The 27550-nt window shown below is 40.8% G+C and overlaps 1 protein-coding gene and 1 pseudogene across 1 annotated transcript in view; both read right to left on the minus strand.

Annotated features, from left to right (window-relative positions):
* Positions 1–291: 291 nt before the first annotated feature.
* The window catches only part of gjd1b (gap junction protein delta 1b), a 32543-nt gene continuing 5284 nt past the window's right edge, over positions 292–27550 (minus strand). The window contains exon 2 of the mRNA XM_006801137.3: positions 292–1644. Within this exon, the coding sequence (XP_006801200.1) occupies positions 795–1644 (850 nt within the window). The 3' untranslated portion in view covers positions 292–794. The remainder of the gene's footprint in view (positions 1645–27550) is intronic.
* LOC148098805 (uncharacterized) lies at positions 26575–27398 on the minus strand (annotated as a pseudogene).

Genomic DNA, 27550 nt, shown 5'->3' on the forward strand with positions numbered 1-27550 from the left:
CGTCGATCTACCTCAAAATCTCAGGCAGGCAAAGAGAGGAAGCAAAAGAAAAACGTTCTGTCTTCATCCCCCCCCCCTTCCTTGGTTCATATGTCTTCCCAAAGCGTGACGTCTCCCTCCTGTTCTCCCTCACTCTCAAACTTGCCTTCATTCCCCAGAGTCTGTCACGGCTTTGACAGTTCTTCCGTTCCTCTTTTTAATAATGTTGCTGCTGCTCATCCTCCCTGTCCCATCCCCTATCCTGCCCCCCCCCCCCCCCCCCTCCCATTTTTTTTTTCACTGAGGCTGACACAGTCCAGAAGAAAAGCACCATGGGATGCATCACACAACCATGTCGCCTTCGAATATCCCCAGAGAACACAAAACAGCCTCTCATCTGTTTTCCTCCCTCTTGCCCTCTTACTCTCATCTCTAGATCAGCCCCGTGAGGATTTTATTCTCCGCATAAGAAACGAGAAGCAGAGAAGGTCGTTAGTTAAAAAAGACAGAAGTATAAAATGGCAGTTGGACTATCTCCTTATGAGATCAGCGTGTCTTTATTATGTATGTTTGCGAAACGAAATTTATTGTCCTCTTTGATGCTCTCTAATTTTCTTCCTTCTCAAGCCTCTGCTGACTTTCAGCGCCGCAGAGCCCGAGGTTTGGTCTTTTTTTTACATTCTGTTTCATTCTGTCATAGAGGAGAGGTCATCTTGTTTGACCTCCACACCATCTTCATTAAATTAAAATCAGAATTCGTTCATTCTCTCTGTTGCACATTCATCCCGCTCCCCCTCTGTTATCTGTCTTCATCGTCAGACGTAGGCCGATTCGCTGGACTGTGTGCGTCCCAGGTTGGGTGGCTGAGACAGATGCGCCATGTCCTTCTTCCTGATTTCACAGATAGACTTCCTGCGGGCCTGGACGCCCCTGATGGCGGCCTTGATCTTGCGCCAGCCGAGATGATTGAGCTCGGCCAGATTGAGCACCACGCAAATGCCGCTCACGGCAAACATGAAGACCAGGAAAACCGTTTTTTCTGTGGGCCGGGACACGTAGCACTCCACCTCCTTGAGACACGGGTAGCGGTCGCACTCGAAAATCCCAGGCACGCTGAAGCCATAAAGGAAGTACTGGCCCGCTAAGAAGCCAATCTCTAGGGCGTTTCTGAACACCACCTGAATGATGTAAAAGCGGGAGATCCCTTCTTGACGCCGAACCTTGGAGCTCTTCCCGTGCGTGAGGCCCCGTGGGGCATTGGGGATCTCCTTCACCTCCAGACAGTCAGGTTCTTCCTTCCCTCCTCCACTATCCCCTCCGTGCTGAACTAGAATTCCATTTATGTTGCGGAGCTTCCGAGCCCCATCCCTTCCGCCGTAGTCCCTCTCCATTATTGGATAGAGAAAAGAGTAGCGCCGGTCTCTCTGCTTGGCTGACTGATGGACAGAGTAGGTGATAAAGCAGAGGCTGGGTGTGCACACCAGTATGATCTGGAAGACCCAGTAGCGGATGTGGGAAATGGGGAAGGCTTTGTCATAGCAAGCTTGGTTGCAGCCCGGTTGTAAAGTATTACAGATGAACATGGTCTGCTCATCCTCATACACCGTCTCTCCGACGATGGCCACAATCAGAATACGGAAGATGACAACGACAGTCAGCAAGATCCTAAAAGACAAACAATACAGAGAAAAATGGGGTTAATACAATATTTTCTTTTGGAGAATGCACTGAATAACAATACTGTGCATTTCATCTCACCAGTTGTGTTCATCTACAAGAAAACGTCCCTATCAGAAAGGTGATAGAGGTGATGAGGGAATGACATGTCCTCTCCCTAAAATACATCAGCATCTCTAGCTGGGTTATGGTAACCTCATTCCCTCCACCAGAAGTTATTTGTTTAATGAAATTATGTCCAGTCCTTTGAACAAAATGCTAGCAGGAAGTCAAAGTAACATTAGAGAGAAAACAGATGGCAGCTCACAGAGCTATTGTGACTGACTGGTACCATCATGTTTCTCTTTACTCTCATGTTAGGTGCATGGATACATTTTGCTGTACCATTTCACCCCGATATGAGCAAACTGATAAGAAGAATGTAGCTACATTTATTTTCTGGTCTTAACTAAGGGTTAGCTATCAGGGCTCTCTACTATAGAACCAGCTCCCAGTTTGGATTTGGACTTCTTTTATGATAAATCTTCCCATACTGTTTCTCATGGTGATTGAACAATTCAATCAACTCTTTTCACTCCCTTGTGTTTATACACCAGTGTTATATTTCATCGTTAGTTATGGAAAAAACTCTTTCTCCCATAGTGTGTCTTTTGTCATATCTTCCTCCCCTCAACCTGAACCAGTCGTGGCAGATGGCTGCCCCTCCTCTGAGGTTTCTTCCCCTTAAAAGGGAGTTTTTCCTTCTCACTGTCACCAAGTGCTTGCTCATAGGAGTTGTATGATTATTGGGGTTACCTTCCAATATTGTAGGGCCTTTGCCTAAAAAGTATAAAGCGCCTTAAGAGGACTGTTAGTGTGAATTTGTGATATATAAATATGACTGAATTGAACTGAAGGGTTCAGAACTGTCAATGGCTGACTCATTATTAGGAAAACAAAGCTATAAAGACCAAAGGGCAATAGAAATGACCTTATTAAGGCTACAAAGTTAAGCAAGGTGACTTGACGCTGAAATCAAAGCACGGGCTTTAAGGACGAAAGCCGAAAAGAAAAGGGAAAACCTGTATTAGCGAGAGAGAGAGAGAGAGAGAGGCATTGTGTCACTGTTAAGTCACTGTTCCTCCGGATAAGAACCAGAGAAGAAGAGTGCTCCAATTGTCATTTATCAGCCAGAGTAAACACTCCAGAAGAAAAACATTTATGTGCAGAGCATTGCTAACGCTACTCGTCAGTCCTCATAAGTCAACCTGCTACCTGTATCTTACAAACAGAGTATGTGTGTTTTGTGAAGAAGGGAAGCAGTGATGACATATCCACATCTAAATTTAGTCTCTTTTTTTTTTTTGCATCTTTAGGCCCAGCTAGCACAGCAACCACAGTTTAGACTCACTTAAGTTGGAAATGTGATAAATCTTGGTAATATCCAAGCACCATCTCTGTGTTGTTGGCTTTCTTGTTAACAATACACCCTCTCTCCTTTTAGTTCCATAGCAACAGGTGAGAAGGAGGTGAGCTTTGTTTGCAGATGTGGTGCTATTCCTGTGTGTGGTGTGGTGAGACAGAGATTATTGCTCCTGAAATGGGTTCACATCAACTCAGCCTCCGTGTAGGTGTGCCTCGTTATTCGCGTCTATCCGGGCATTTGCTTGCATGTGATGACTTGGCATATCTGTACACTTTGTGAGTCTGCGTGCCTCCATTATGTTAGACACACATATTAGGTAAACTGGATTCTTATATTCCTCTCTACTTTCTTTCTTGCCAACATCTTTTTCTTTGTTCTGTTCTTACTTTAGGCATCCTTCATTTATTTTTCAGATCTTAGACCGAGCAAGCACTTTAGATAGCAAGCTTTTTGCACGCTCCATGAGCCGATGGCTGTCTGGCACTGTATTCTGCGACTATACTTGTCTAAAACAAGATTGTGCACCGCAGACAGGCTCAGCAATATTGTCAGTGTGTTGATCGATTGTTGCATTACTGTTCAATCCCTTAAATACAAGGTTTGAATTCTGTGTAAGATGTGCTCTCACCAATCACCAATGTTTAGATAAATGAAAGTGTCATAAATAAGAATCGCTGTCGTTGCTTCACATGAACCCAGAGGACACGCCATTCACTGGCTCATCAAAACCTGACCTCATTACATTTATCATGGACTTATGGGTTTTGTGCATGTGCGAGTCATTCGATTTTGACATATAAAAATAGCCATGGAGTTAGTGCTAACAGGCATTACAGTATGATGAATGAAGAGAAGCTCATTCTTGAAAAAGAGCTTCACAACAGACAGTTGGAGTGTTTTGGGTGTAATTTAGACAGCAGTAGTGAATGATACACTTCCCAATTTTACATGTTAGTGTTATTTTTGCAGTTGTGTTTGCATTCATTTAAATATGTTGGTAATATTGCATATATTACATAATGCAAGCCACTAAAAAGGGGCAAGACTTGAGGCTCCTAGGTGCTGCTCCTTGATCAGAAGAATCCTTTTTAAGCTAAAAACATTATGTATATATACTTTAACGGTGTCTGACACAAGGAGCTATACCTGTTTGCTCTGTTTGGTCTCATCTCTGATAATGACAGTCACCAAACTGGATCTCTCCCCTGTATTGTGCTTGGAGCATTTTCATAGAATTGCCTGACAAATAATGGGGCTTCCTGTGTGGTACAGCTTGTCATTTTGCAAGTAAAACTTTAGTATTTTTTTATTAGCCTGCACTAATTACCAGATTTGTGTCTGCGTGTGGCAGCCTTACACTTTAAGAATGCAGCTTACTAGTACTTGCTTAGCACTCAACCCTCTTGTCCGATTATTATCCCAGAATGCATCCAAAACCATCAGATGATGCGATGGTGGCTATATACGTCTTTGAGACACAGCCAGTGTTACTATAATACATCACTATTTGTTCATTGCTGATCCATTTATCAAATCAGTTTCTGTTTAACAGTAAAATCTAACTTTTGTTTCAGTATTTCATCAACTCAGTATGTAAAAGGTAAAGTACAAAGCTTTCTCAGATTTATCATATCAATTAGAGGATTTGTTTATCTGGACACTGTTGGGACTGGACTGTGAATCCAGGGGGAGACCCATGGTGCTGCACCTGAGACCCTGCCAGATAATCATTAGATGGCATTTGGCTGTGTGAACGGTAATCTACCAATCGCACAGTGGCTTCGCCAGTCTTGCGTGGCGCAGATGTGGAGTTGAAGGGCAGAGTTAATCCTTTCCAGTCCAGCGGCATGCAGCTCACATGAAACTCCTATCAAAACGACAGGTCACCAGTGATGGCTTCCAAAATGAAAAATAAAAGACTCACTGCCAATCGTTTCACCTGTGATCAGCAGCAGGGAGAGAGGAATGACGGAGCAAGGGGGAAAGGAATAGATGCAAAAAAAACCCCAAAAATAATAAGTGATTCCATTAAGGAGCTTAGTAAGCAGGGAATTCACAATACAATGGTGGAGAGTGTATAGCAGTAATTGTGCGCACACAAACACACATATACTGTAGCAGAGGAACGTCCAAACGGGGACGGGAAACTGTTGAGTGAGCACTAACAGAAGACATCAGCTTTCTGTTGAAGATGAATGAGTTCCAGACAGGGATAAAAGATTATAAAGTCACCAAAAACGCAGTGGCTCAGACATCTTCAACTTAAATTAAAAGAGGTATGTGCCAGTAGTGTGACGGCGTGCGAGAGATAGAGAGGGGTTAGTAAAGAAAACCAGCGATGGAGGAAAATCTCATCGTAGAGAATGAATTATATAATAGCTTCCACACGCAAACCCAGTTCTGTAATCTGTGGCTGGGCCAAGGGAGGATTCTTGCATTAGGGGTCTTTTTGTTAATGCCATCGAATAGCTTTAGATTATCGTACCGCACAGAGCAAAGCCCACCTGTTTTTTTCCCTCTCCTTTTCATTATTCTTTCTTTTCTTGGTTTTATTCACTCTTCATGCAGCTTTGGGCCCCCATTTATCTCCCTTGCACCACAACAGTAGTCGTGGGCCCCCCATGAGGAATAATCCGGAATAATCTTAAAATTGTGTCTGTAGTTTTCTACGTAAAGCCTTGTTTCACAAGTGATTCCCACAAAAAAAAGGACAAAAAATGAAATTCCACAGAGTAAACTTCCTTCTTATCTCATGTGGAGAAATGTGCAGATTCACAATAACATGCGCAATTAAAATGAAGCAAAGATTTTTACAAAAAAGTTGAAATCAGCTTCATTTACATGCTTTATCACTGAGTGTCTAGCCAGTGAGCATATTTATACACCGGGTAATTTATAAATATGCTTGAACGATATTACAGACACGTTTCTCAGCACACTCACACCCTCGGTTCCCAGCAGACAGTGTTTGTTGTTCCTTTTGACTAATTTATTGGTGATTATGCAAAAACATTACACCAACTCCAAAACGCCTCCTCTCCTCCAGCAACTGCGAGTCCCTGACCCGCCATCTTTTTTTTCTCTTTCTCATTATCTCACAATAGAGCTCCAGCACTAAAGGGGTGGTTGTATGTTTTGAAAGCTCTCATTACAGGCATGCAGTTAATTGTAAAAAAATTGATGTAATGTACAATAGCATGAAAAAAATTATAGCTCTGGCATGTGACTGGAGAAATCTTGTTCCATCTGTCTCTCCATATGTATGCAGACATACATGGACACAAACACACGCAATGCTGCTGCTGCTGCTGCCCTGGTAATCAACACTATTCAACTTTCAGAGAAATTAAAATGCAATTCACAGTGCAGCCTCCGTGGTATTAGAAATGAAATCTTTAATCTGTCTTTAATGTCAGTGTTTTCCAATTAAACTTTCCTGAAAAATGATAGAAATTGAGGTGATGTGGGAGTTGTTTCTCATTATGCACTGGAGCTGAGTTTCAGATAATAATGAGGCATAGCAGATGAACAAATGTAGATCTCTGTGTTATGATGTTTGTGGAAAGGCATTTTTGAGTGTGTTGTGTTAGACAGGGAGAAAGGTTGAGATGTTAATATGGTGGAAAAACATCACAAAATTCATTAACTGTGGATGAATGCGATCATGAGAGAGCTGAGGCTCTCTTAAGCTCATATTGAGGCGGATATTGAGGAAGAGGAGGGAAAAGACAGAAAATAAGTGGCTCGAGGGATCAATAAGGAACACAGGATTGTAGATCGGAAGATGTGGCAGTGGAGATTAAAAAAAAAAAAAAAGAAGAAGAAGAAGAGGGATGAGGGATGAGGAAGCGCAGCAGTGGTTCCTTTACCCATAAACCCAGCAAACACACACACACACCCCTATCTTCCCTCTCTCCCTTCAATCTCCCCTCTACTCAACTTCCCTCTGCTAGTTACCACGGCAACAGGCAAGGGGCAGAAAATGAAGGGAGATGAAGAGAAAGAAGTGTGCAGACTAGAAGCTAAGTCAACTAAAGAACAGCGTGTTTCAGCCGAGCAGGGGATCGCATTTGTCGCACCAGTCAGAGCGGAGCTTCGGTGCCTCAAAGGGCTCGATGCGAGTTCACTTTATGCAAAAAGCCCAAAGAAGAGTTCACTGAAAGAGCAAATTATGCCAGCAAGGCACAGCAAATTATCCAGTGTTGAGGTTGTTTAGAAGTAATTCAGATTTTCAAATCCAGAATATACTGGCTCTGCTTTTAAGTGTTTGTGTGTGTGGGTGGGGGTGGGAAAGGGGGGCTCGGGCTCCACAGTTATTGCATTTTAAGGTGAGAAGATAAAGGAAGTAGGTTGTTTTAGAGATAAGATACAGTAACTATTTTAAAATATGGATACATAGTCTTGACTTTCAATGCTACAGTTTCAGTTTATGAAATCCCTGAAAGCTCTGAGCTCTGTCTCTGCAGGCTGAGGAGTCCATCAGCTGCTTCAGGTTGTGATGTAAGGCTCATTGATACGGCTAACCTGCTAATCTTTTTCAGACTTTCACCTTTGGTCTCCTACGATACCTGTTGCTTCAGTGCTTAGCTCGGCTTTTGTTTGCACGTCACACCACTACCTCCACTGTCAACCCCGCATCGCTGCTGCCACTCAGTTTCTATTAGTTACATCCCCAACCCGCTCGTTTCTTTTTGTTATCCATCAGTTTTTATCCCTCACAAACTGAGCAGTCAGTTCCATCTTGTGTCATCTGATTCACCTCAGATCTGTCCCTCACTGACCCTGATAATCGATCTGAATTGCTTTTTGACTTCAAATGGAGAGCAGTGGAACAAGGTTATCTTCATGCTGTGCCTCCACTACATATTGAACTTCCCGACATGAGCGGTTCTAGAGGAGCTGGATGGTTGCATTCATTTGAACTGTCTTTCAAATGCCTTTCAAGTGTCACATTTGATAGAGAGCAACTGAAAATGACCTCATCCATTATCACAAAGGAAAAACTAACTAGAGACGGGAAATAAAAAAAAATGACTCTGAGTTTGGTTCTGCTATATGCTGGCTAGATTGCATAACTGTCATAAAATAATATACATTGACAGCTAGCTGTTAGCATGCTAAAAGAAGACAATGCTTAAGCTGCATCATGACTGCTTTAGTACATATTTCAGGATGTCAGTGGGACAGTTTGAGCTCTTGTTGGCAGAGCTGGGTCCACATCTGAGGAGTCAGAGGAATCATTTCAGAGACCTGTTTGCCCCAGAGCAGAGTCTTATCTCAGTGTCTGAGGTAAAATCGTATTATTTTGCTGTTTGTGTTTTCAGTACCGACACATATTTTGAGCTAAGAGTGCACTTGTTGCAAAATGCAGTGGCTTGATTTGCCACATCTGTTGATTCGGATCAGAAAAATTGGGCTTGGTTCGAAAAAATAAATGCCGCAAATTCAAATCTAGGTGCTTGGTGTGAACACTAGCATCAGGAATAGGTGCAATACTTCCAGGATGTTACACGTCCAGTGTGTAAAGGCCTTGAGGGTTGAGTTTTTAATAAACTTAGGCATTAAGGGTCTGCCATAGAGGTGGAAAAAGGACAAGTTTAACAATCTGGGAGCCCTCCATACACTGCTGTTTTGGGGTTTTGCAGTGTAGTCAGTGAACATCCTGCTGATTTCCTGTTCCACACACCAGCTATAGTTTATACAACCACATATATTTTTAAAAGCTAATAAAAAAGCTGTGTTGTTGTCTGACAATAACCAGTGAGTCTGGTTTGCATTTCAATCAATGTTTTGCCTTTTCTACATGAACTGTTTACCTAGAGATTAGTCATTTTAATATTGCTGTATTTTGAATTACATTTTTTTACTAAAGACTCATAATCCTAAAATTAATCTCTATACTGATTTCATAGTTGGGCAGACAGTGATTCATCTTTTCTGAAGCATTAAAATATTGGTGTCTGGGACACTGAGAGCCTGAGGGCTGTGGTGTACACCGTGAGTTTTTAAAAGCTTAGCTTAAAGGCGGGCTGCAGATGAGTGCTAATAAAAAGCTGTAGAGGGGTAGAATAAGAACTGAGTAGTTTTTGGGAGCCATGGTGCTTCAGAAAAATAAGGGACACAGTACTGCAGCATGTTGAAAGGACAAGTGCCTCAGCTGAGGCAGTTAATGCTGGGCTTACACTGTGCGATTTTTAGCCCATTTTGAGCCAATTTTTGAGTCGTGCGACCGTTTTGGTGATCAGCCCGAGTTTGGCCTTAATTGTGCGTCGTGCATCGTGTAGTATATGTGGGGTAACGAGAAGCGATTAACACCTCACGACCAGCTCCCGATCATCAATCACTTGGTCGGGAGGATTTCAAACCTGTTTGAAACCTGTTTGAAATCCTCGCGACCGTCATGAGGGTGTCGCCGCAGCCGCTCACACTGCGCACTCAATCACAGCTGCTTGATCAATGTTTTTCATTAGTAATTTAGCAAAGTTGATGATGGTGGTGTGCGTGTCTGTGTGAGAGAAAGACAGAGAGGGAGAGCGATCGACAGATTTTCTGTTATAACCTTCATTTTTATGGGCGCACAGTGTGAGCACTCAGGTCGCATCAGAGCATCGGGCCGTATAGTGTGAGACCCTGCATCGTGACCTACGAACTTCTAACCCCTGCGAGTCAATCGTACAGTTTGAGCAGGAGCTGAATCGCGCGACTGAAAAAATTGCACAGTGTATGCCCATCTTAAGGCTTGGACCCAGAAAAAAGTACTTTTCAGAGGGTCACAAAAAAGTCATGTAGGTCACTTTGGAGACAGTTATTATATATAAGCTCTTAATGATGTTCAGCAATACAACAGACAAAATATTGCTTTTTTTCTTGCACTAGTACTAAAAAAATCGCCCCATCGCCACCCTTCATCCTGCTTCTCTTTCTGCTTTTTCTCTGAAAGGTTCAACTCTTTATCTCTCCTGTGTGTCTTAAGTGAACCAGTTGTTAACCCAAATCCAACCAACAGCGCGGACAGATTTAATCCTGTCACATCAAATATGGATGGACACTTGTCACACACTCTCTCTCACAGTCTGTCTGTTCCTTTGCCAAGGTTTATCAATAGCTCGTAGTTCACAGCAGGTCATCTGGCACCAGGTTGGATCCAGCCTCATACAGGAACCCTGAGACCCACACACTCACACACACACACACCCAGGGGGATGTTCCGGTGCTTCAGGCCAGCGACAGAAGGAGTGAGGGGGCTGCCCTCTCCCCTGCTGACATACCTTTATCCTGCATGGCCACCCACCTCACCACATACACACACACACACACACACACATATATAATCACATGCACAGACACTCTAAACTAAAATACAGAGACCTGTAACACCAGCGATTGCATTGAGCACCAATTCTGTCAGGACACCTTTCCATGCACATGTGCGTGCACACACACACATATTTAATCAGATACACGCACTCTTCCAGCTGTTACAGGACATCACAAAGCCGATTGTGACTGACTTTGCTGAGTCCGCCATCTCAGGAGAAGATGAATTTCTAATACAGAGACCAGTGAAAATAGTTACTGGACCTTTGCTCTCGAGTCACATGGCATCAGGGCTCCGTAGCGGTTTACTAACAGTTTGCGGTTCTCTAACATGGCAAACCTGACTATTCACCTTTGCTGCTTGCTAAATTGATTTTCTCGTCTTTCTTAATATCTGGCAAGACATGAGTTGTGGATGGAAGCCAGAGTACCTAGAGAGAACCCACACTAACACGGGAAGAACATGCAAACTGCAGATAGAAAGAGCAAGATGTTTATTTAGCTTTTTCATTTAGGAATAAAATATAAACCTGGGCATGTTTAGTGCATGGCTGCCTTAAAAATGGCAACAGACAACTTTGTCCATCTTTCATATACAGTCTATGGTTTTATCCTGCTTTTCAGAGGTGTGATCACAAACTGCCTGTAGTAAATACATGTCTTTCTTTAAGCTCTCCCATTAAGATTTCACATGCTATTTATTGTCAGAAAGCTTGAAGTGAAAAGCTTCTATCGAAACCATGTGACGTGATATGAATGGAGCCTCGATAAATTCCACACAGATGCCTGTTGGGAGACACAGCTTTCTCCAGTAAATTGCAGCCAGCATCACAAGTCTTTTCTGCTGTCATTCTACAAGTTGTGAAGTCTAAATTTATCTGTATTCACCTCACAACACTGTCTACCAAGTATCTCTTTTTTTATAATTAGCTATGAGAGTGGTGCAAATGCAACCTACTGCTGAGAATAAACCTACTGCTCCCTGCAGCTCTGCCTCACCGCTTAATTGAAGAATCTGCAAATGCGCTGTTCCAAAAAATAGTAATGTCAAAGTATCTTACTGTATATTTTACAGTTTTGTACTGTCTTTCTAGAATATCATGAAATTTACATAAGTAGACTTTGATTTTACATGTCAAAGGTAAAATAACATAACATCACTGTACATATAGTAAAACACAATTTACTTGTTTTTTAAATATATTTTTTGTATATATGCATGTTTAGATTGTAAAAATACATTCAGAAATGTATCATAATTTCACGAATATTTGTCTGTTATGTGAGAGAATGATCTGTTAAATCCAAATGTAATACTATGGAAAAATATATAAAATGATCGAAATCAATAATTAAAGGAGTATTTGAATTATAATTGTGCTGAAAATGTCATGTCATCTAGGTCTGATTCAATAATTTAGAGGTAACAAGTGAAAATATAATTTATAGGAATAAAAGGGACAGGGATAGCTCAGTAAGTAGAGTGGTGGCCCCATCATCCAAAGGTCAGGGGTTCGATTCCCCTGAACAGCTACCCTGAGGTACCCCTGAGCAAGGTACCGTCCCTACACACTGCTCCCTGGGCGCCCAATGGCTGCCCACTGAGTGAATGGGTTAAATGCAGAGAGGAATATCCCCATGGGGATCAATAAAGTACACTTTCTTTCTTTAAAAACATATAAAACATTGCACGGCCACGCTGTGCTAATTATATATTTTAAAAAATAAATGTAGAGATAGGAATTGCAATTAATATAAATCTCAAAGTATTCACAACATTCCTGAACAGAAATAGGCCTCTGCACCTGGGGTGAGGGTGTGGCCATGAAAACAATGTGACATGCCATTGGATGTTGGGACACATGACGCTAAGCATCGGCCAATGAATGTGAACTAACAACCACAAAGTTGCGGGTATGGCTGCACTGTAGGAAAAAATCCTAATATAAAAGTATTTTACTGTGCATTTTACAGTTTTGTTCTGTTCTTCTAGAATATCATTAAAGTTACGTAAATAGACTGGGATTTAAAATGTAAATTAACGTTAAATCACTGTAATGTAATGAAACATAATTTCCATGATTATTAAATGTATCTGTCTGTACATATGCATATTTAGATTGTTAAAATACATTCACAAATGTATCATGATTTCACAAATATCTGTCTGTTATTTGAAAGATCGAACTGTTGAATTCAAATGTAATGCTATGGAAAAGTATATAAAATGATTCCTATAAGCTTGTTTTACATCACATAAGTATTATTATTATTGCTGTTTAGGGCGATCGTGGCTCAAGAGTTGGCAGTTCGCCTTGTGATCAGAAGGTTGCCGGTTCAAGCCCCGGCTCGGACACTCTCGGTATTGTGTCCGTGGTCAAGATTCGTCACCTACTGGTGATGGCAGATGGTGCGATATGGCAGCCTCGCCTCTGTCAGTCTGTCCCAGGTCATGCAATCCGCTATTATTTAAACCAACTGTTAACTGTATATTTCTGTACATTTACGTATTATGATTCATATTGCAACATTCATTGACCTTGTTTATAGGTAATTTCATTGTCTGATCACGTTAAAATGTTCCTAATTTAATGTCTAAAAGCACTTGGAAAAGGCAGAATCCCATGTAAAATTACCGCAACAAACTCTATTTTTATTACTGAAAATGACTGTATTTTCATGAGAAAGTTATTTTCTGTTATTTTACGGTAGTATTTTGGCGCCCCAGCTGCCGGAATATTACTGTTTTTTTAAGATTTGTTTTTTCTTTCCTATTTATAGATAATTTCATTGTTTAATCACATTAACATGTTCCTAACTTAATGTTTAAAATCACTTGAAAAGGCAAGAGCCCATGTAAAATTAGCGCAACAAACTCTATTTTCATTACTGGAAATAACCGTATTTTCATGAGGAAGTTATTTTCTGTTATTTTACGGTAGTATTTTGGCGCCCCAGCTGCCAGAATATTACCGTTTTTTAAAGATGTTTTTTGTAACAGTGTGGGATCGTGTTTCATGGAGTGAGTGTGTGTGCCGAGGTGTGAATGCATTGCCACTATTTTGCTACTACTTATAAGACTGACAAACAATGATTTTGGTCTTGGTGGCCTGTTGGACAGCAAACCTTAAAACTTATCTTTGCCCTACAAACAGTCAAAACTGCATCACACACACATGAAAATCAAGGTCAAAACACATAACCAAATTAAATGAAGGCAGTATAAATACATAAGCAAATTAATTAATTAACTTTTACGTTTTCATACATTTTTCCATTTGCCAAAGGAAAAAGTAAGGTGTTAAATTTAGACAACACTAGCTTGCTGGGTTTTTTCTCAAAGGCATTTCCATCTGCAGTACTTTACAGTATTCATAGAACACTACAGTAATTTACAAAGATGTCCAGCATAGTGGTGTGACTATAGTTTTGTATGGTGTTGTATCACTAATGGGGATTAGATTAGTATACTGTTTTCCTGCCGATGCTCAGGTAGCTCTACCTTGGCAACAGACCATGTGATAGAGTTCAATGGGAGAACACGACATTAAAAATAGACTTTCTAAAATTGACTCACTGATCATTCACTCTGTATCAATGGTGAGACTGAAAAAAGTGAAAGGAGTGAAATGAGTCACCATGGCAACAGAGCAGCCAGTGGGAGCGTTGGTTTTTGGGGGGGTAGGTTGTAAGGTCGTGATGGAGGAGTGAGGCACGAGCAGGAGAAAGAGCAGCAGGACAGAGGAAGCGAGCGATTGCGTGGGCAGGAGACGAGGGATGGAGCGGGGGTGGGGGTCAGTGGAGGGAAATAGAGAAAGACAGAGAGAGAGAGAGAGAGAGAAATGATGGCCGTAATCCGGATTAAATCAGTGGGTTTTGGACAATCCCGAGCTAAGACCGTCCGTGCCAACTCCCCACCCACCGTGGCAATCCCGTGCCAAGCCCCAGCCCAAATCAGCCTCTTTGGCACATGCAGGGAGCCTCCACGACACACAAGCAGACAGCACATGGCCATGCAGGGAACATCCCAAACCCACTCACACAAAACACACTCCAGAAAAAAAATATTACTAATACCTATTTTTATACAGTGTTTCTACAATCATGCAATCATGCAAATCAATGACAAATATGAATGACTGAAAGACACATGACATAAAATTTTTACATGATCTTAAATCCTGGGTTTTATATAGATGTAAAATATCAACATAAAGTATGAGAATAAACGCTGCCACTGTAGCTGGTTTAAAGACACAAGCGTGTGCTTGCTTCGGTTTTTAACACAATTTTAATGATATTCCAGTACAGAAGCTCAGAGATATACAGATATACAGAGGGACATGTTGGAACATTTTGAAAAACTGAGAGTTTTTGTTAAAAATTTAGCAAAAAAAAAACAATAGACAAAGTCGATGAGATAGAAACAAGTGACTGTGAGATGATGTTACGGCAGCAAGCAAAGGGACCATTGCAGTGTATACTGGGGCTTTAACACGGAGAGACAGACAACCATTCACACTCACACCTATGGTCAATCACTAATTAACCTAACTGCACTTATTTGGACTGTGGACAGAAGCCAGAGTACCTAGAGAGAACCCACACTAACACAGGAAGAACATGCAAACTGCAGGTAGAAAGAGCAAGATGTTTATTTTGTTTTTATTTAGCTTTTTCATTTAGGAATAAAAGGTAAACCTGGGCATGTTTAGTGCATGGCTGCCTTAAAAATGGCAACAGACAATTTTGTCCATCTTTCATATACAGTCTATGGTTTTATCCTGCTTTTCAGAGGTGTGATCACAAACTGCCTGTAGTAAAATACATGTTTTCTTAGTCTTTCATTTAAATAGAAATAACTGAGTGATAATTGCCTACAGTAAACTATTTCTTTTCATTCCCTGCTAAGCTCTCCCGTTAAGATTTCACATGCTATTTATTGTCAGAAAGCTTGAAGTGAAAAGCTTCTATCGAAACCATGTGACGTGATATGAATGGAGCCTCGATAAATGCCAAACAGATGCCTGTTGGGAGACACAGCTTTCTCCAGTAAATTGCAGCCAGCATCGCAAGTCTTTTCTGCTGTCATTCTACAAGTTGTGAAGTCTAAATTTATCTGTATTCACCTCACAACACTGTCTACCAAGTATCTCTTTTTTTATAATTAGCTACGAGAGTGGTGCAAATGCAACCCACTGCTGAGAATAAAGTGCGCTCCCTGCAGCTCTGCCTCACCGCTTAATTGAAGAATCTGCAAATGGGATCGTGCTTCGTGGAGTGTGTGTGTGTGCCGAGGTGTGAATGCATTGTCACCCCCTATCTGCTTGCTGATATGATCAGCTGCAGACATGGGGACTGCGACAGTTTTGGCAGCATGCACGTTCGTGTGAGAAAGCGTGTCTATGTGTATGCTCCTGCCCCTGAGTGATGAGTAAATATAGTAACCGCACTGCAAGCTTACGCACACGTTTGTATATTTGGATGACCATCTGGTTATGAGTGCGCACATGTGTGTGAAGGGGCATTTGTGTGAGAAGGCAGCGAATCAGATGGTGCAGCATGTTAGTCCTGGCAGAGATTGTGTGTGTCTTAGCAAGGTGTAAGGTGTGTGCACTTAAGCTATTTGTTTATTCGTGTTGAGTCAGTTGCACTGTGCAGAAGCTGATACTGCCTCTGAGGAATAGTCATCACAAACAGGCACACTATAAACAGCAGAAACAGATGGATCGACCACAAACCAAGTGGTCCTAACAGTAATCCAAGTGAAATGTTAGGATGCAGCCGAAGATGGGAGTTGCTGTGTGGGGTGCAAGGGGGATAAATCAGTGTCAGAAGAATATCCTTTTCATCTTCAAAAAGCGAGATGGGATGAGATGACAGGATACATGATGATGTGTAGAGGAGTGGTTTTATCTGATCAACAGACAAACATGATGATCAATCAAATAAAATGGAACGTCTTTACAAAGCCTGCATGGTAATGCTCTTAGTCATGTCTCACAAAAGCATATTGTATAAATAAGACAATAATCTCACAGCCCCAAGCTCACAAAAATAGACCCAAGTGAGAGAAGATCAAAAGCTGACGCTCTGCCTTGTTCCAAACAAAGATCAAAGATAGATATTTGTTGTAATTTTAGCCCTCGTATTTTATGTAAGTTGCTTTTTTCCCCCTCTTCCTAACCTTTTTATAGCACTGAAAACAGCCAGGCAAGGATGAGTTTTAATTACATTTCATTATCATTAAATCACAGATTCACTGTGTTTTGTAAGCACTGCGTGCACCATACACTTACAGATATTCTGGGTGGCCCTACATGGGAATTTGTTCCACTGTAATCAAATGTTTAAATATTTCAAACACAACTGTCTCCCTTGGTAACAGCTGTGTTTACATGCATAGGAGTGCATTAAATACAATCATGTGAAGAAGTAAGATTTCACAGGACTTTTATGTCCAGTCCTGGACAATGTTAAGTACAATCTTACTGTTTCCACAGGAATTAAGAGCAGAGGTAGCAGCCAAGTGCTGCTAATCAAATGCATTTGATTAAGTGATAATTAGAAAGTGTGACCACTGCTGTAAAAGCAGAAGTCTTGGCAGTTTGCTGGTCTGGAGCATTCAGGTATGTGTTAACACAATGCCGCAACCTCCACAGGATTGGACGTGGCAGCAAATTCACTCCGAGGTCGGACCGAGTATTGCTTAGAGAAAATGCAAAAAAATGCAAAAGCTACATCTCACACTCTAGTGGCCGCAGTTAACATGTTAAATGTTAAAGTTCATGACAGAACAATTATAAAAAGACTGAACAAGTGTGGCTAGTTTGGAAGCGTTGCCAGTAGAAAGACTTTTCTCTCTACAAAGAACATGGCAGCATGGCTTAGGTTTGCAAAGTTAATCTGAATAAACCAAAAAGACTTGTAGAACAATAGTGACTCAGTCACTAATATGCATAAGGAATTGTTCTTATCCTGCACAAAAAGTGAAAAAAAAGTGATGATGAAAAAGTGAATCAGACTTTTTGCAAATCCTTGGTGTCATGCTCACTGCCTACAATCCGCATACTATCTGCTTACCACTGTACTGCCATTTATTTGTATAAGGAAACAAGTTCACCTTGAGGTGGAAAAGGTGGTGACAATACGCTACGCTAATAAAAGATGCGGACTAGATAAGAAGTTGCAACGCGCGTTTGCGTACATATTAAAGACACTGTTTTTGTCCGCTAGAGTGGGATTTTCACGGCATATTCTGCACCACATCTCTGTGCGTTCATCATTTGTTTGAAGCCAGCTCACCTCCTGCAACCACTTTTCCGAGAATACGCACTTCTTTTGCGGTTCGGACTCCTTCTGACATTTCTTTGGAGGTGGAGGAACACCAAAGTAATTGCTTAAAGGAGCTTGCTTCTTCGACATCTTTAAGAGTTCTGAACATATGTCTGTCCTCCTCCAGAAAATCTTATGTACGCAAACACGCGTTGCAACTTCTTATCTGGTGCGCCTCTTTTATTTTGACAGCGAATGCGCACCTGCGGACCACTTATGTGCACCCCTGGTTATACGAGACAATCCTGCAAAAAAGGTCAAAAAGGTTTAGCAGGACAAAGTCTGAATTAAGAAAAGTAAATGGCTTCTGAAACGGAAGCCAAAAAAGGCACAACTTTGCAAAGGGTTTCCATGGACACCTCATACCAGCTGTCAAACACGGTAGTAAAGGGTAATAATTTGGGCTTGTTTTGCACCCACAAGATCCCCAAGCACATTAGGGTTACTGTGTCATCTATGAACTCCTCTGTATAGCAAAGTAGAATCTGAAATGCATAACCTGAAACTAGGTCATCCAACATGGCAATGAGTAAATCTTGGTATCTGTCTATGGATGCAGCTTTCTGACTAGGATAGCTCACATTAGCTAATAATTTGGCAGTCTAAAAATGGTCACTTCTGGCTCTGAAAAACCAACCAACCATTTCCAGCTTCACAATGAGAATCCACTAGAGGATTACCTCATGGTCCATCATCTTATCCATCCTTTATTTACAGTCTGTGAGTTACATCAATACCCCAAAACCACATTTACTGTGGGTAGAGGTGATTTTTGTAGTTTAAACTCATTGTCTGGCTTTTTAAAAAAAAAATAATAATAATCAAGGATTCGAAAGGTGTAATGTTTGCTTTACTTTGGATTCAGCTTGTGCCGCTAAAGCATGAAAACCAGCATGCAGTGATGTGAAGTTTGTTTATAATAAATAATTCATTACATCACTCTGAGTATCATGCAGTAATACAGATAAGCACAGGGACTGCTTTTCTTGGGTGGGTTTTAAGGTATTGACTTTGTGACAACACAACAGTGGATGCCGGCAGGTGGTTCTTAATAACTGAAGGTGAATCAGAAGTGCGTGGATGCACCACCAGGGACACAACTGGTTCTGCTCTCCACTCCATTTTGTAAAAAGTAGAGCGAACCATATGATAACTGCTAAGGATTCAGTTGCAAGTTGGATTTACACTGCTTTTGGCAAAAATGATTTTCACTGCACTGTTCTCAAGTGATACAAAGCTAATGACTGCCTGGAAGGGCAGAAAAATGTATCAGTCTAGAACTAACAAGCACATATATGATAAGTAACAATAAAGCCTTCTAGATATTTCAACTATAATTACTTTTTACAGCAGGGTACCAAAGTTAATGTAGCAGTGCTTTAAAAAGAAACAATATCTTATAAATGAAGATAAGACTAAATTGCCTTAGATTTTTCCAGGGTGGATCCCATGTTTTTGTGTGTGTGGTATTGTCCAGGTTAAACTAACCCTCCAGTATCATTCTAACACTGACCTGCTCCGTCCTCCAGTGAGGTGCTAACACTAAACCCATAAGCCTTGCTGAGTCACCCCGACAGGGACAGCTTCCCTCTGAGGCTCTGCAAGGTGAATTCTTTCTGAACTTTGACCCCTGCTCTAATCTTCATCCCCTCCACCCTTGAGATGTTTTTATAAATTGATGCCCTCCTAGATGCACAAAGCAGATTGGCATTAATGTGCAGGTTTATCATCTACTTTAAATAATGTCTTACAGTGTAACCAGCAAGCTGTCAGCCTGTAAATGTCATAGGCAGCTCTGAAACCCAAATGCAGTGCACAGTATTTAAAATCAAAATCATCATTTAATGCTGTTTAGAAATGTTTTTTTAAAACCGTAGCTGAACTGAATCCAAATATTCAAAATCACTTGGAATAAATTCCTCAGAGAAAACAGCAAGAAAGTGAACAGCAATCAGGGACGGACCCAAACTGAGCGCTCAAATACACAAAGGCTGATTAGGTGGTCGGTAAATAAAACAGGTGTAACCAATCAAGCAAAAGAAGATTTAACAAGAAACAAAAGGGAGCTAGAAACAAATTGAAACGCAAGGAATGCAGAATAATAAGACTATGCTCATGAACTGCGAGCTTGAGACTAAGTACGCTACTGAAAATACATTAAGAAAATATAAATGTTAAGCACGCAGTGTGGGTGCTCGGTTAATGACCCAGGACCATGACAGTAAATGCCATGTCAACCCTGACCTTAGCATATGTGGAGCGTGAGATTGAAGCAAGGAAGAATAAGCAGCTGGGGTACAGCGAGAGGATGGGGGAGGAAGTAGATACGAGGTGTAAGCAAAAAGAAATGAGAACACAAGCTGTGTAATTACATGCAGTTGCTCTCTTTTTCTCCCCCAGCTACAACTCTGCCTCTATAGTAATCCCAATGGAGGCTGGTTGTAGTATTCCAGCCATGAAAGGCTGTGAGCAGCTAAAGAGCAGCTCTTTCCTGCTCTGAGGGCTCATTTCCAGTATCTTTGTATCTCTAGAAGGAACACTAGTGCATACTTGTGAGGCACCGTCAATAATAAACTTATGTTTGACATTTCATTTCCAGATGCCGCATGTAATTAAAGTTTTATCAGCAGCTGTGTAGGAGCCATCTAATGTAGCAGGAATGGCACGAGTCTTACTCCCATCAGTAATTCATAATCTGGCAATATAACATGTGAGGTCATTTTAATAAGTGTTATGTGGTAGCACCGTGAAGGCGCTGACATTACAGCCGGCAGCATCTCAGGGGTCATTACATATGAATGGAAGGAAGTGTGAAAGCAGAGACAGAGAGGGATGGAGTGAATACATGTTGGCGGTCTCACTTGGCTCCCTGTTAGAGTGTCTTTTTAACAGTCTCGCAGGGGAATCTGCCGCAAGCGACTCGATATCTCAGCCTCTTTTTTTTTTTTTCCTGCAATATAGCATCATTTGTGAGCTAAGTCTAATTATGTACAAACAAAATCGAGCGTAGCCTCTACGGGGTTGCGAGTGCTCCACGGGGACTTGCTAAATAAATGCACCAAGATCTAAAGGTCATGTGACGACAGAGCTGCAACTTGCCACCAAACAGAGACGCATCGAGTTGCAGTTAACAAAGGTCACTAATAAATATTGGTTTTAGCTTAATGCATGCATTGGAGTGTGCTGATAAAGTGGCATTCACAGATACATGCACACATATATATGGATGAGCTCCCTGAGTGAACACTCTTGAGATTTACAAGAGCCGTGCTGAGGAATCCCACTGAGAGAGCAGGCCTTTGTCAAGAACGAGATGGAGACCTTGACTGGAAACATACAGTATTGATAAGCACCTGCTGAAAAGTCTGCATGTGCACAGACACGCTGAGATCAAACGAAATCCTCCATCATCTTCTCTTCTGAAGGGAGACGTTAATGAACTTGAAATGCACATCTAAGCAGTTCGAAGGCTTCAAAATGCTCCAGACAAAGTGCTCGTCAGATCATCTAACAGTGTCTGAAAACCTTTGGGTGCGTTTGGTCAGGCTTACAGTAAATGCTTTACATTTTTTTTAAAGCAGAAACGGCGAGAGCTGAACGAACTACAGTTTGGGAATTTAACCCTTTCACGCATAGTGGTCACTACAGTGACAGCTATTCAAAGGCTGTTTTCTTGTATTTGTGTCAGTGTTGATGGTATACTTGCACATAAACCACTACATTGGACACTGATGTGTCACTCCACACCAAATTCATAAGTCAGAATGTATGTTGTCCCCCTAAGTGGACAAACTCTTAGAAAAGTACATGTTTAAATAATGAAGTTCAAAAATCTTTTTTTCATGCTTAAAGATTGATAAAAATACTTAAGAAAAAAAATCCTGATTGAGGTTGTCATAATTCATCCATGAAACGGTTAAACAGATCAGGACTCACAAAAAACTTGTTATCTTGTCTTCAAGTGTGACTGTTCAAAGCCAGCGTAAATACTATTTGATTACTGGGGATTTCTGCTTCACCGGGAAATCTATGCTGTAGCAACGTCACAGCTGCAAACCTCTCTGAAACCCTACTCTGTAATGTGACGTGCACCTCCCTAGAAATGTAACTACACATCAGGTCAATGCACCTCGCAACTTCTGGGATTGTTCTCTTCAGTACTGACAGTTCCTCCTTTGCATTTGCAGCTACTTTTCTCAGAGTGAAAATAACCATCATCGTCTCAGTATAAGGTGCAATAATCATAGCATCAATATAAGGACTCACAAATTCCCCAAAGTGGATTGTAAATACTATGAAAATGAATGTGAGGAAACATAAAAAGAAGTGGAAAAACTAGAAGGACACGTATGTTTGCCCCTGAGATAAACAACAAAAAGCAGGAACCAGCAGGGGGGAAAGTCCCGGCATTTTATTCGTTTTTGTCAACTGCACTGCATATAAAACACCAGGATGTCAACTGCACTGCATATAAAACACCAGGATGCGACCACATGGTAATTAACACATTAATAATGTAGCAGCACAAGCATAAGTGTTGGCAGTAACATTGGTCATAGTCTCTACAAAGATTCCTCACAGAAGTCTAAATCCGGCCTTAGATCAGAATCAGAATACTTTATTAATCCCAACAAATTATGTTAATTCATGTAATTATGTGGTCACAGCTGCTTAAAGACAGTAAGTACCAAACTAAATTTAAAAATACAATTATTACAAATGATATAGTTGATATAAAATTGATTAATATTGTTATTTTCTCTATAGCTGATGTGCAAATAACAGCATTAGCCTCCAAATATGCAAGAGTATAATTTTCTGTAAAAATGTGAAAAGTCATGTTGTATTTGAGAATTAGGTATTTAAATATTCACTCAGTGAGTAGTGAGAGTGTTTCTGCATACCAGCTCTCAGAGTGCTGCATTATCTGTTGATTTGGCTAAGTTTAAGAATTTACTGAAGTCAACAAATTAAATTATTTATGAGAAAATTAGAGCAAATGCAACTCCTTTATGCCTTTACTCCATAAATACGCCGGCTCCTCTGTCAGGTAGCCAAGAACGAGCAGTGCCACCTAAAGAGGCTCGACATAAGGACTGAAAATTAGCCAGAAAAACTTGTCCTGATGGCTCCAGAGAGTGAATGTGTGATAGAAAGACATGCAAAAGCTTGATTAAGGTTGTCCTTTTTCCCAGCAGATTCTGAATAAAATTTAAAAATTGAAAGATGGAGAGGATCATGTCTTTGAACTATTAGTATCATAGAGTCATGTTTTGTAGTATTGAGACTGGAGAGATATTTTGCTGCTATTGTTCATAATCATCCTCATTACCATTGCATTAATAATACAATCTGCAGTATTGATATTGCATTCAGATGTTTAAACATATTGGCAGAGGCCTGAGTGTATTCAGCAACCTGCTGTGTTTGAGTTTGCTTGGTAACAGATGACTGAGAATAAGTCAAGAAGTATACTTCTAAAATGTCTTTGTTCCCTCTGTAAAGTGTGCATTTTGGTTGTCATTTTGAGGAGCTGTTTCGATGATGCTATTTGAATAACCAGGTTGTTCATTGTTATCTTTTATACTTTTATGTTCTTTGATTGGGCTTTTAGTAGAGGTTCTTGATTGGAACATTTGTTCAGTGTATTGCAGATATAGTTTCAGTTAGGTTATTATGCACATGAGAATTGGCCTCTCTTCTCATAAGACAGAGTTCGTGTGAGGTCGAGCCACACACACACACACACACACACACACACGTACACATACACACACTTACACAGCAGTTAGACTCAGGGGTAGGTGAAGGTTCAAATAATATTTTGTAAAAGCTTGCAACTGCAAAAGAACAGTTTGTTGCAGAATGTGTGCCTGATGTTCCAGACGATACGAGACGAGGCGATGTTGCTTTTTCAAAATGTGTTAAAAGTCATTGTGGTTTTGATTTGACGTATGCATATATTGTATCTGCTTAACGCATGAGGGGGCGTTATAAATTTCCCTGATGGTATATCTCCCACGCGTGTTCATTAAAATCATCGTTTGACTCCACCCGGCCGGATCAGCGTTGTTATTTTGGAATTCCTCCTGTATCCCTCCTCAATATTTGAACCCTTAACAGTAGCTTCAGAGAGTCACTTGCTTCTTGATATTTTTATCTTATGAACTTTAATTTTAGTGTTCGTTGTTTCAATTTTTTGCTTTTATTCTGGATTCTTTGAGGGTGGTTGTTCTCTCTTGTATTGTCTCTAGTCATGCCTATTAGTGCTGTCAATGGACCTGTTTAACACTGCTGCTCATAAATGGTGATGCTGATCACTGAACTTTTATTTTACTGTCTTTGGGGTGGCTCATTGAGAAAGCCATTGTAAGAATAAATATTTGGCCTGCTAATTAATATCAAGGTTTATGTTAACAGGCAAAAAGTCAATGAGGTACTTAGAGCTTTAATCGCTCACTTAACATTTCAGTCAGTTAAACCCATGAGGTCATTCGTATTGCAAATGGACAGACCTGAAAGTCTGTTTCATTAAGCGACCTATCTTCTATCAAGCGCCGCTTTCCATTCGATTATTGGAGATCAATATTAGGAGGTGGGAGGATGGACTTGCATGTTTAGCAGTCCCGTGCTGGCCAATGGCAGCTGACAAATGAGACTTCCGCATATGGAAGGAGGACCATAGCGACAGAATGAGTGATGTGTTGACAGTAGTTAAGTGGCGAGTGTTATAGCACAGCTTGTGTTCAGAGGCTGTGTGTACCAAAAGGCAGTGCCACAGTCCATCATGTGATCCCGGAGAACTCGATTTACACCTGGGCCGCTGCTCGTAATGGGAAGAATAAATCACTGCTAGCAGGTGATGCACAAGAACACACACACTCGCAGGCAGAACTAAAGCAAGCGCACATGATCTGCTGCCAAAGTACGTTAGAGCTCACGTTTTACGTACAGCCTGAGTGTTTCTGTAGACACACACACACACACACACACACACACACATACATACATATAAACCCTGACTGTAGAAGGGACTCTACAGTCAGGGTCGTGTGTATTCTTACACGAAGGAGTGTTATATTACTGCTAAAGTGTGCGTGACTCATGTATGACAAATTGACTCAGGCACACGCTGGCATCGCCTTAGGGACAGCAACCTGTCCAGTGCTTCTTTCACAGGACGCCACCTTCAGTGACCAATGAGATGAAGGAAAATAGCAGGGGAGAGACAAATGGGTTTAGGACTGATGGAAACAAGCTTTATTAAGAGACTTAAGTCCATGATTACACAGAAAAAGCACAGCATAAAATGTATATATATATATATATATATATATATATATATATATATATATGTATATATATATATATGTATATATATATATTTTTTTTTATTATTATTATTATTTTTTTTTAAACATGAAACAATATCAGAAATATAATCTACAATGAATACAAATCTTATATTACACATAGCGCAGTTATAAGAAATCAGTTTACACAAACACTTCAACCATTGATTCATTAGACTGGATGAGTAACAGGAAAAATTCACAGTAGGATTCATGAGCGCTGAAATTATACTGTTGGCAGAACCATTCCAACTTTCTATAAAAGTGAACATTAACTTCCTGAAAAGTGCTTTAAAAGTACAAACACCTACACTTACAAACATCTGCCTTGCACTTCCCCCTATTTTAAGGAGGATTCTCATTGCATCTTTGGATGCAACATGTACCTTCTGGATCTACCGATGAGCATGCCAGTAAAAGAGAACCCTCACAATGTACCCAGGAACCCATTGTTTAAATTTACCAATAGTTTCCTGTGGTTTGCTCGATCAAAAGCTTTACACACATCAATAAAACACATGAGGGCTGATGAATTTTTGGTCCTATACAAGTTCACTGTTTTCTTAAGTCCACATATACACATGTTGATACCATGCTTGAAACTAAACTGATTATCCAGAGAAGAGATATACACACTTTATCAAGCAGGATTCTTTCTAGAACCTTAGATAAAATACTGGCTAGTGTAGTCGGCCTATAATCATCCAGACAGCTCACTTGTCCAGCTTTGTCCTTAATAACTGGGAAAAGCAAAATACACAACATTGAGTCTGGTATGGATCATAAAACCAGGGAAACAGAGTGCTAAAAGAGCTTAAACTAGCATTTTTAAATGTTCTGCAGTAATGTGATCCATAATGCAGTAATGTAATGTTGTCTCCATAATGTTGCAATATTATCTGCCCCAGAAACATTTTCAACCACACACGGTAGAGATGGTTTGCTTGATGGCTGATGGTTTCTTTCCAAAAATCTGTGACTTTATTACTCAGCATTGTCCTGGCCATAGAGTCATAACTTTCTCGTTTTAAATATAAAGCGAATAGCATACTTATATCTGGAATTCGCAAGTTTCTCTTGTTCAAACTCTGGACCTTGCTTAGGTCTTTCATCCATGGCTGAAAGATTATAGTTAGTATAAACATTAAGGATAACAAAACTATTGTTTTTCTGTGTATATTGTATACCAATACACCAGCTGATCATCCAATCTAACTGACTTTATCACAGCATCATTTTCTTTTGCCCCGAAGCACAGTCACACCCCCCGCTATTCTGTCTCTGACTATAGTTGTGCTGACATCAAATTTTGGAAAGGTAGTTAAGTTTTTCCAAGTCTTTTTTAGGTAACCATGTCTCTTGCAAACATAAAATGTCCCATTCTGCAAGCAAACTGTCCACAACGATATGTCGAGCTTTATCCCCTGTTCCAAACGCAGGCCACCACAGTTGTAAGACAACACCTGAAGAGACATCATCATGCTAATATGTTAACACCAGGAGACACAATTATCTCCCCTGCTGGATGCACTTTTTGACCATTTCACTAATGTCATTACATTCAGCAGTAACCTTGAAAGAACTGAGCTTGTTGCATATATTGACAATTTTCTGGTGGGTGACATCTCTATTAAGTTTCTCTTTAAGATACAGAGAACGCGTTTCTGCATCTACATCTGTGGCAAATTTAGTGGCGAACACAATAACTAATTTAGTCTTTACAGTTTTCATAGTACTCACAGCTGCAGTACCAATGATAGATACAGTTCCAGGTCTCTTGTTGCGTCCAATGGTTGCAACATCCATTGCCGAACCTGAAACAACCTTCTCCAGCTACCGAAAATCCTCCCCTTCTTCACAACTTTACTCTATTGTGGAGAACACGTGAAGAGCTCTGACTCAGCTGGATCCATGTCCATGATCCATGTCCATGTTAAGTGGCTGTCATCAGAGCCAGATCTTGATCACACACTAAAATCTCTGGATAACACACTGACTCACCCAGATCCTCGAACCAGCCAAGCCTCCAGCTCCCTGCCTTCCGGTCAGGCCACCTTTGCCTTGACTCTCCTGCAGCTCCTCAGAATGATTCCCCCAGGATAAAGCGAGAAGCGGTCCCCCGGTCCCTCAGCGCTCCGAGTAGCAGCCCCAGCCAGCAAGTCAGACTGACACTTAAGAGCAGTCACACGGTTTTTGACTTCCACAGCGCCAGCCCAAACTTGCTTACAAATGCCCGCCTGAAGTTTGACTACATATTTCAAAGCACCCACCTCATTACACTGCTGGTCCATTCACCATAGTAAACAACAGACATAATCCCCATGATCATCCATTTTTTAATTGGACAAGTTGCTAAAATGTCCTCCAGCATGACTGAGATAAACAGCAATGAGTTTGAGATTTCCAATAAACAGACTGTGTATCTCATGATGAGTGAATAAATATCCGAGTCTCTCCCACCAGAAGCAACGAAAATAAGCGGTCG

Source organism: Neolamprologus brichardi, chromosome 14, assembly GCF_056152115.1.
Source record: "Neolamprologus brichardi isolate AB-2024 chromosome 14, ASM5615211v1, whole genome shotgun sequence".
NCBI lineage: Eukaryota > Metazoa > Chordata > Actinopteri > Cichliformes > Cichlidae > Neolamprologus > Neolamprologus brichardi.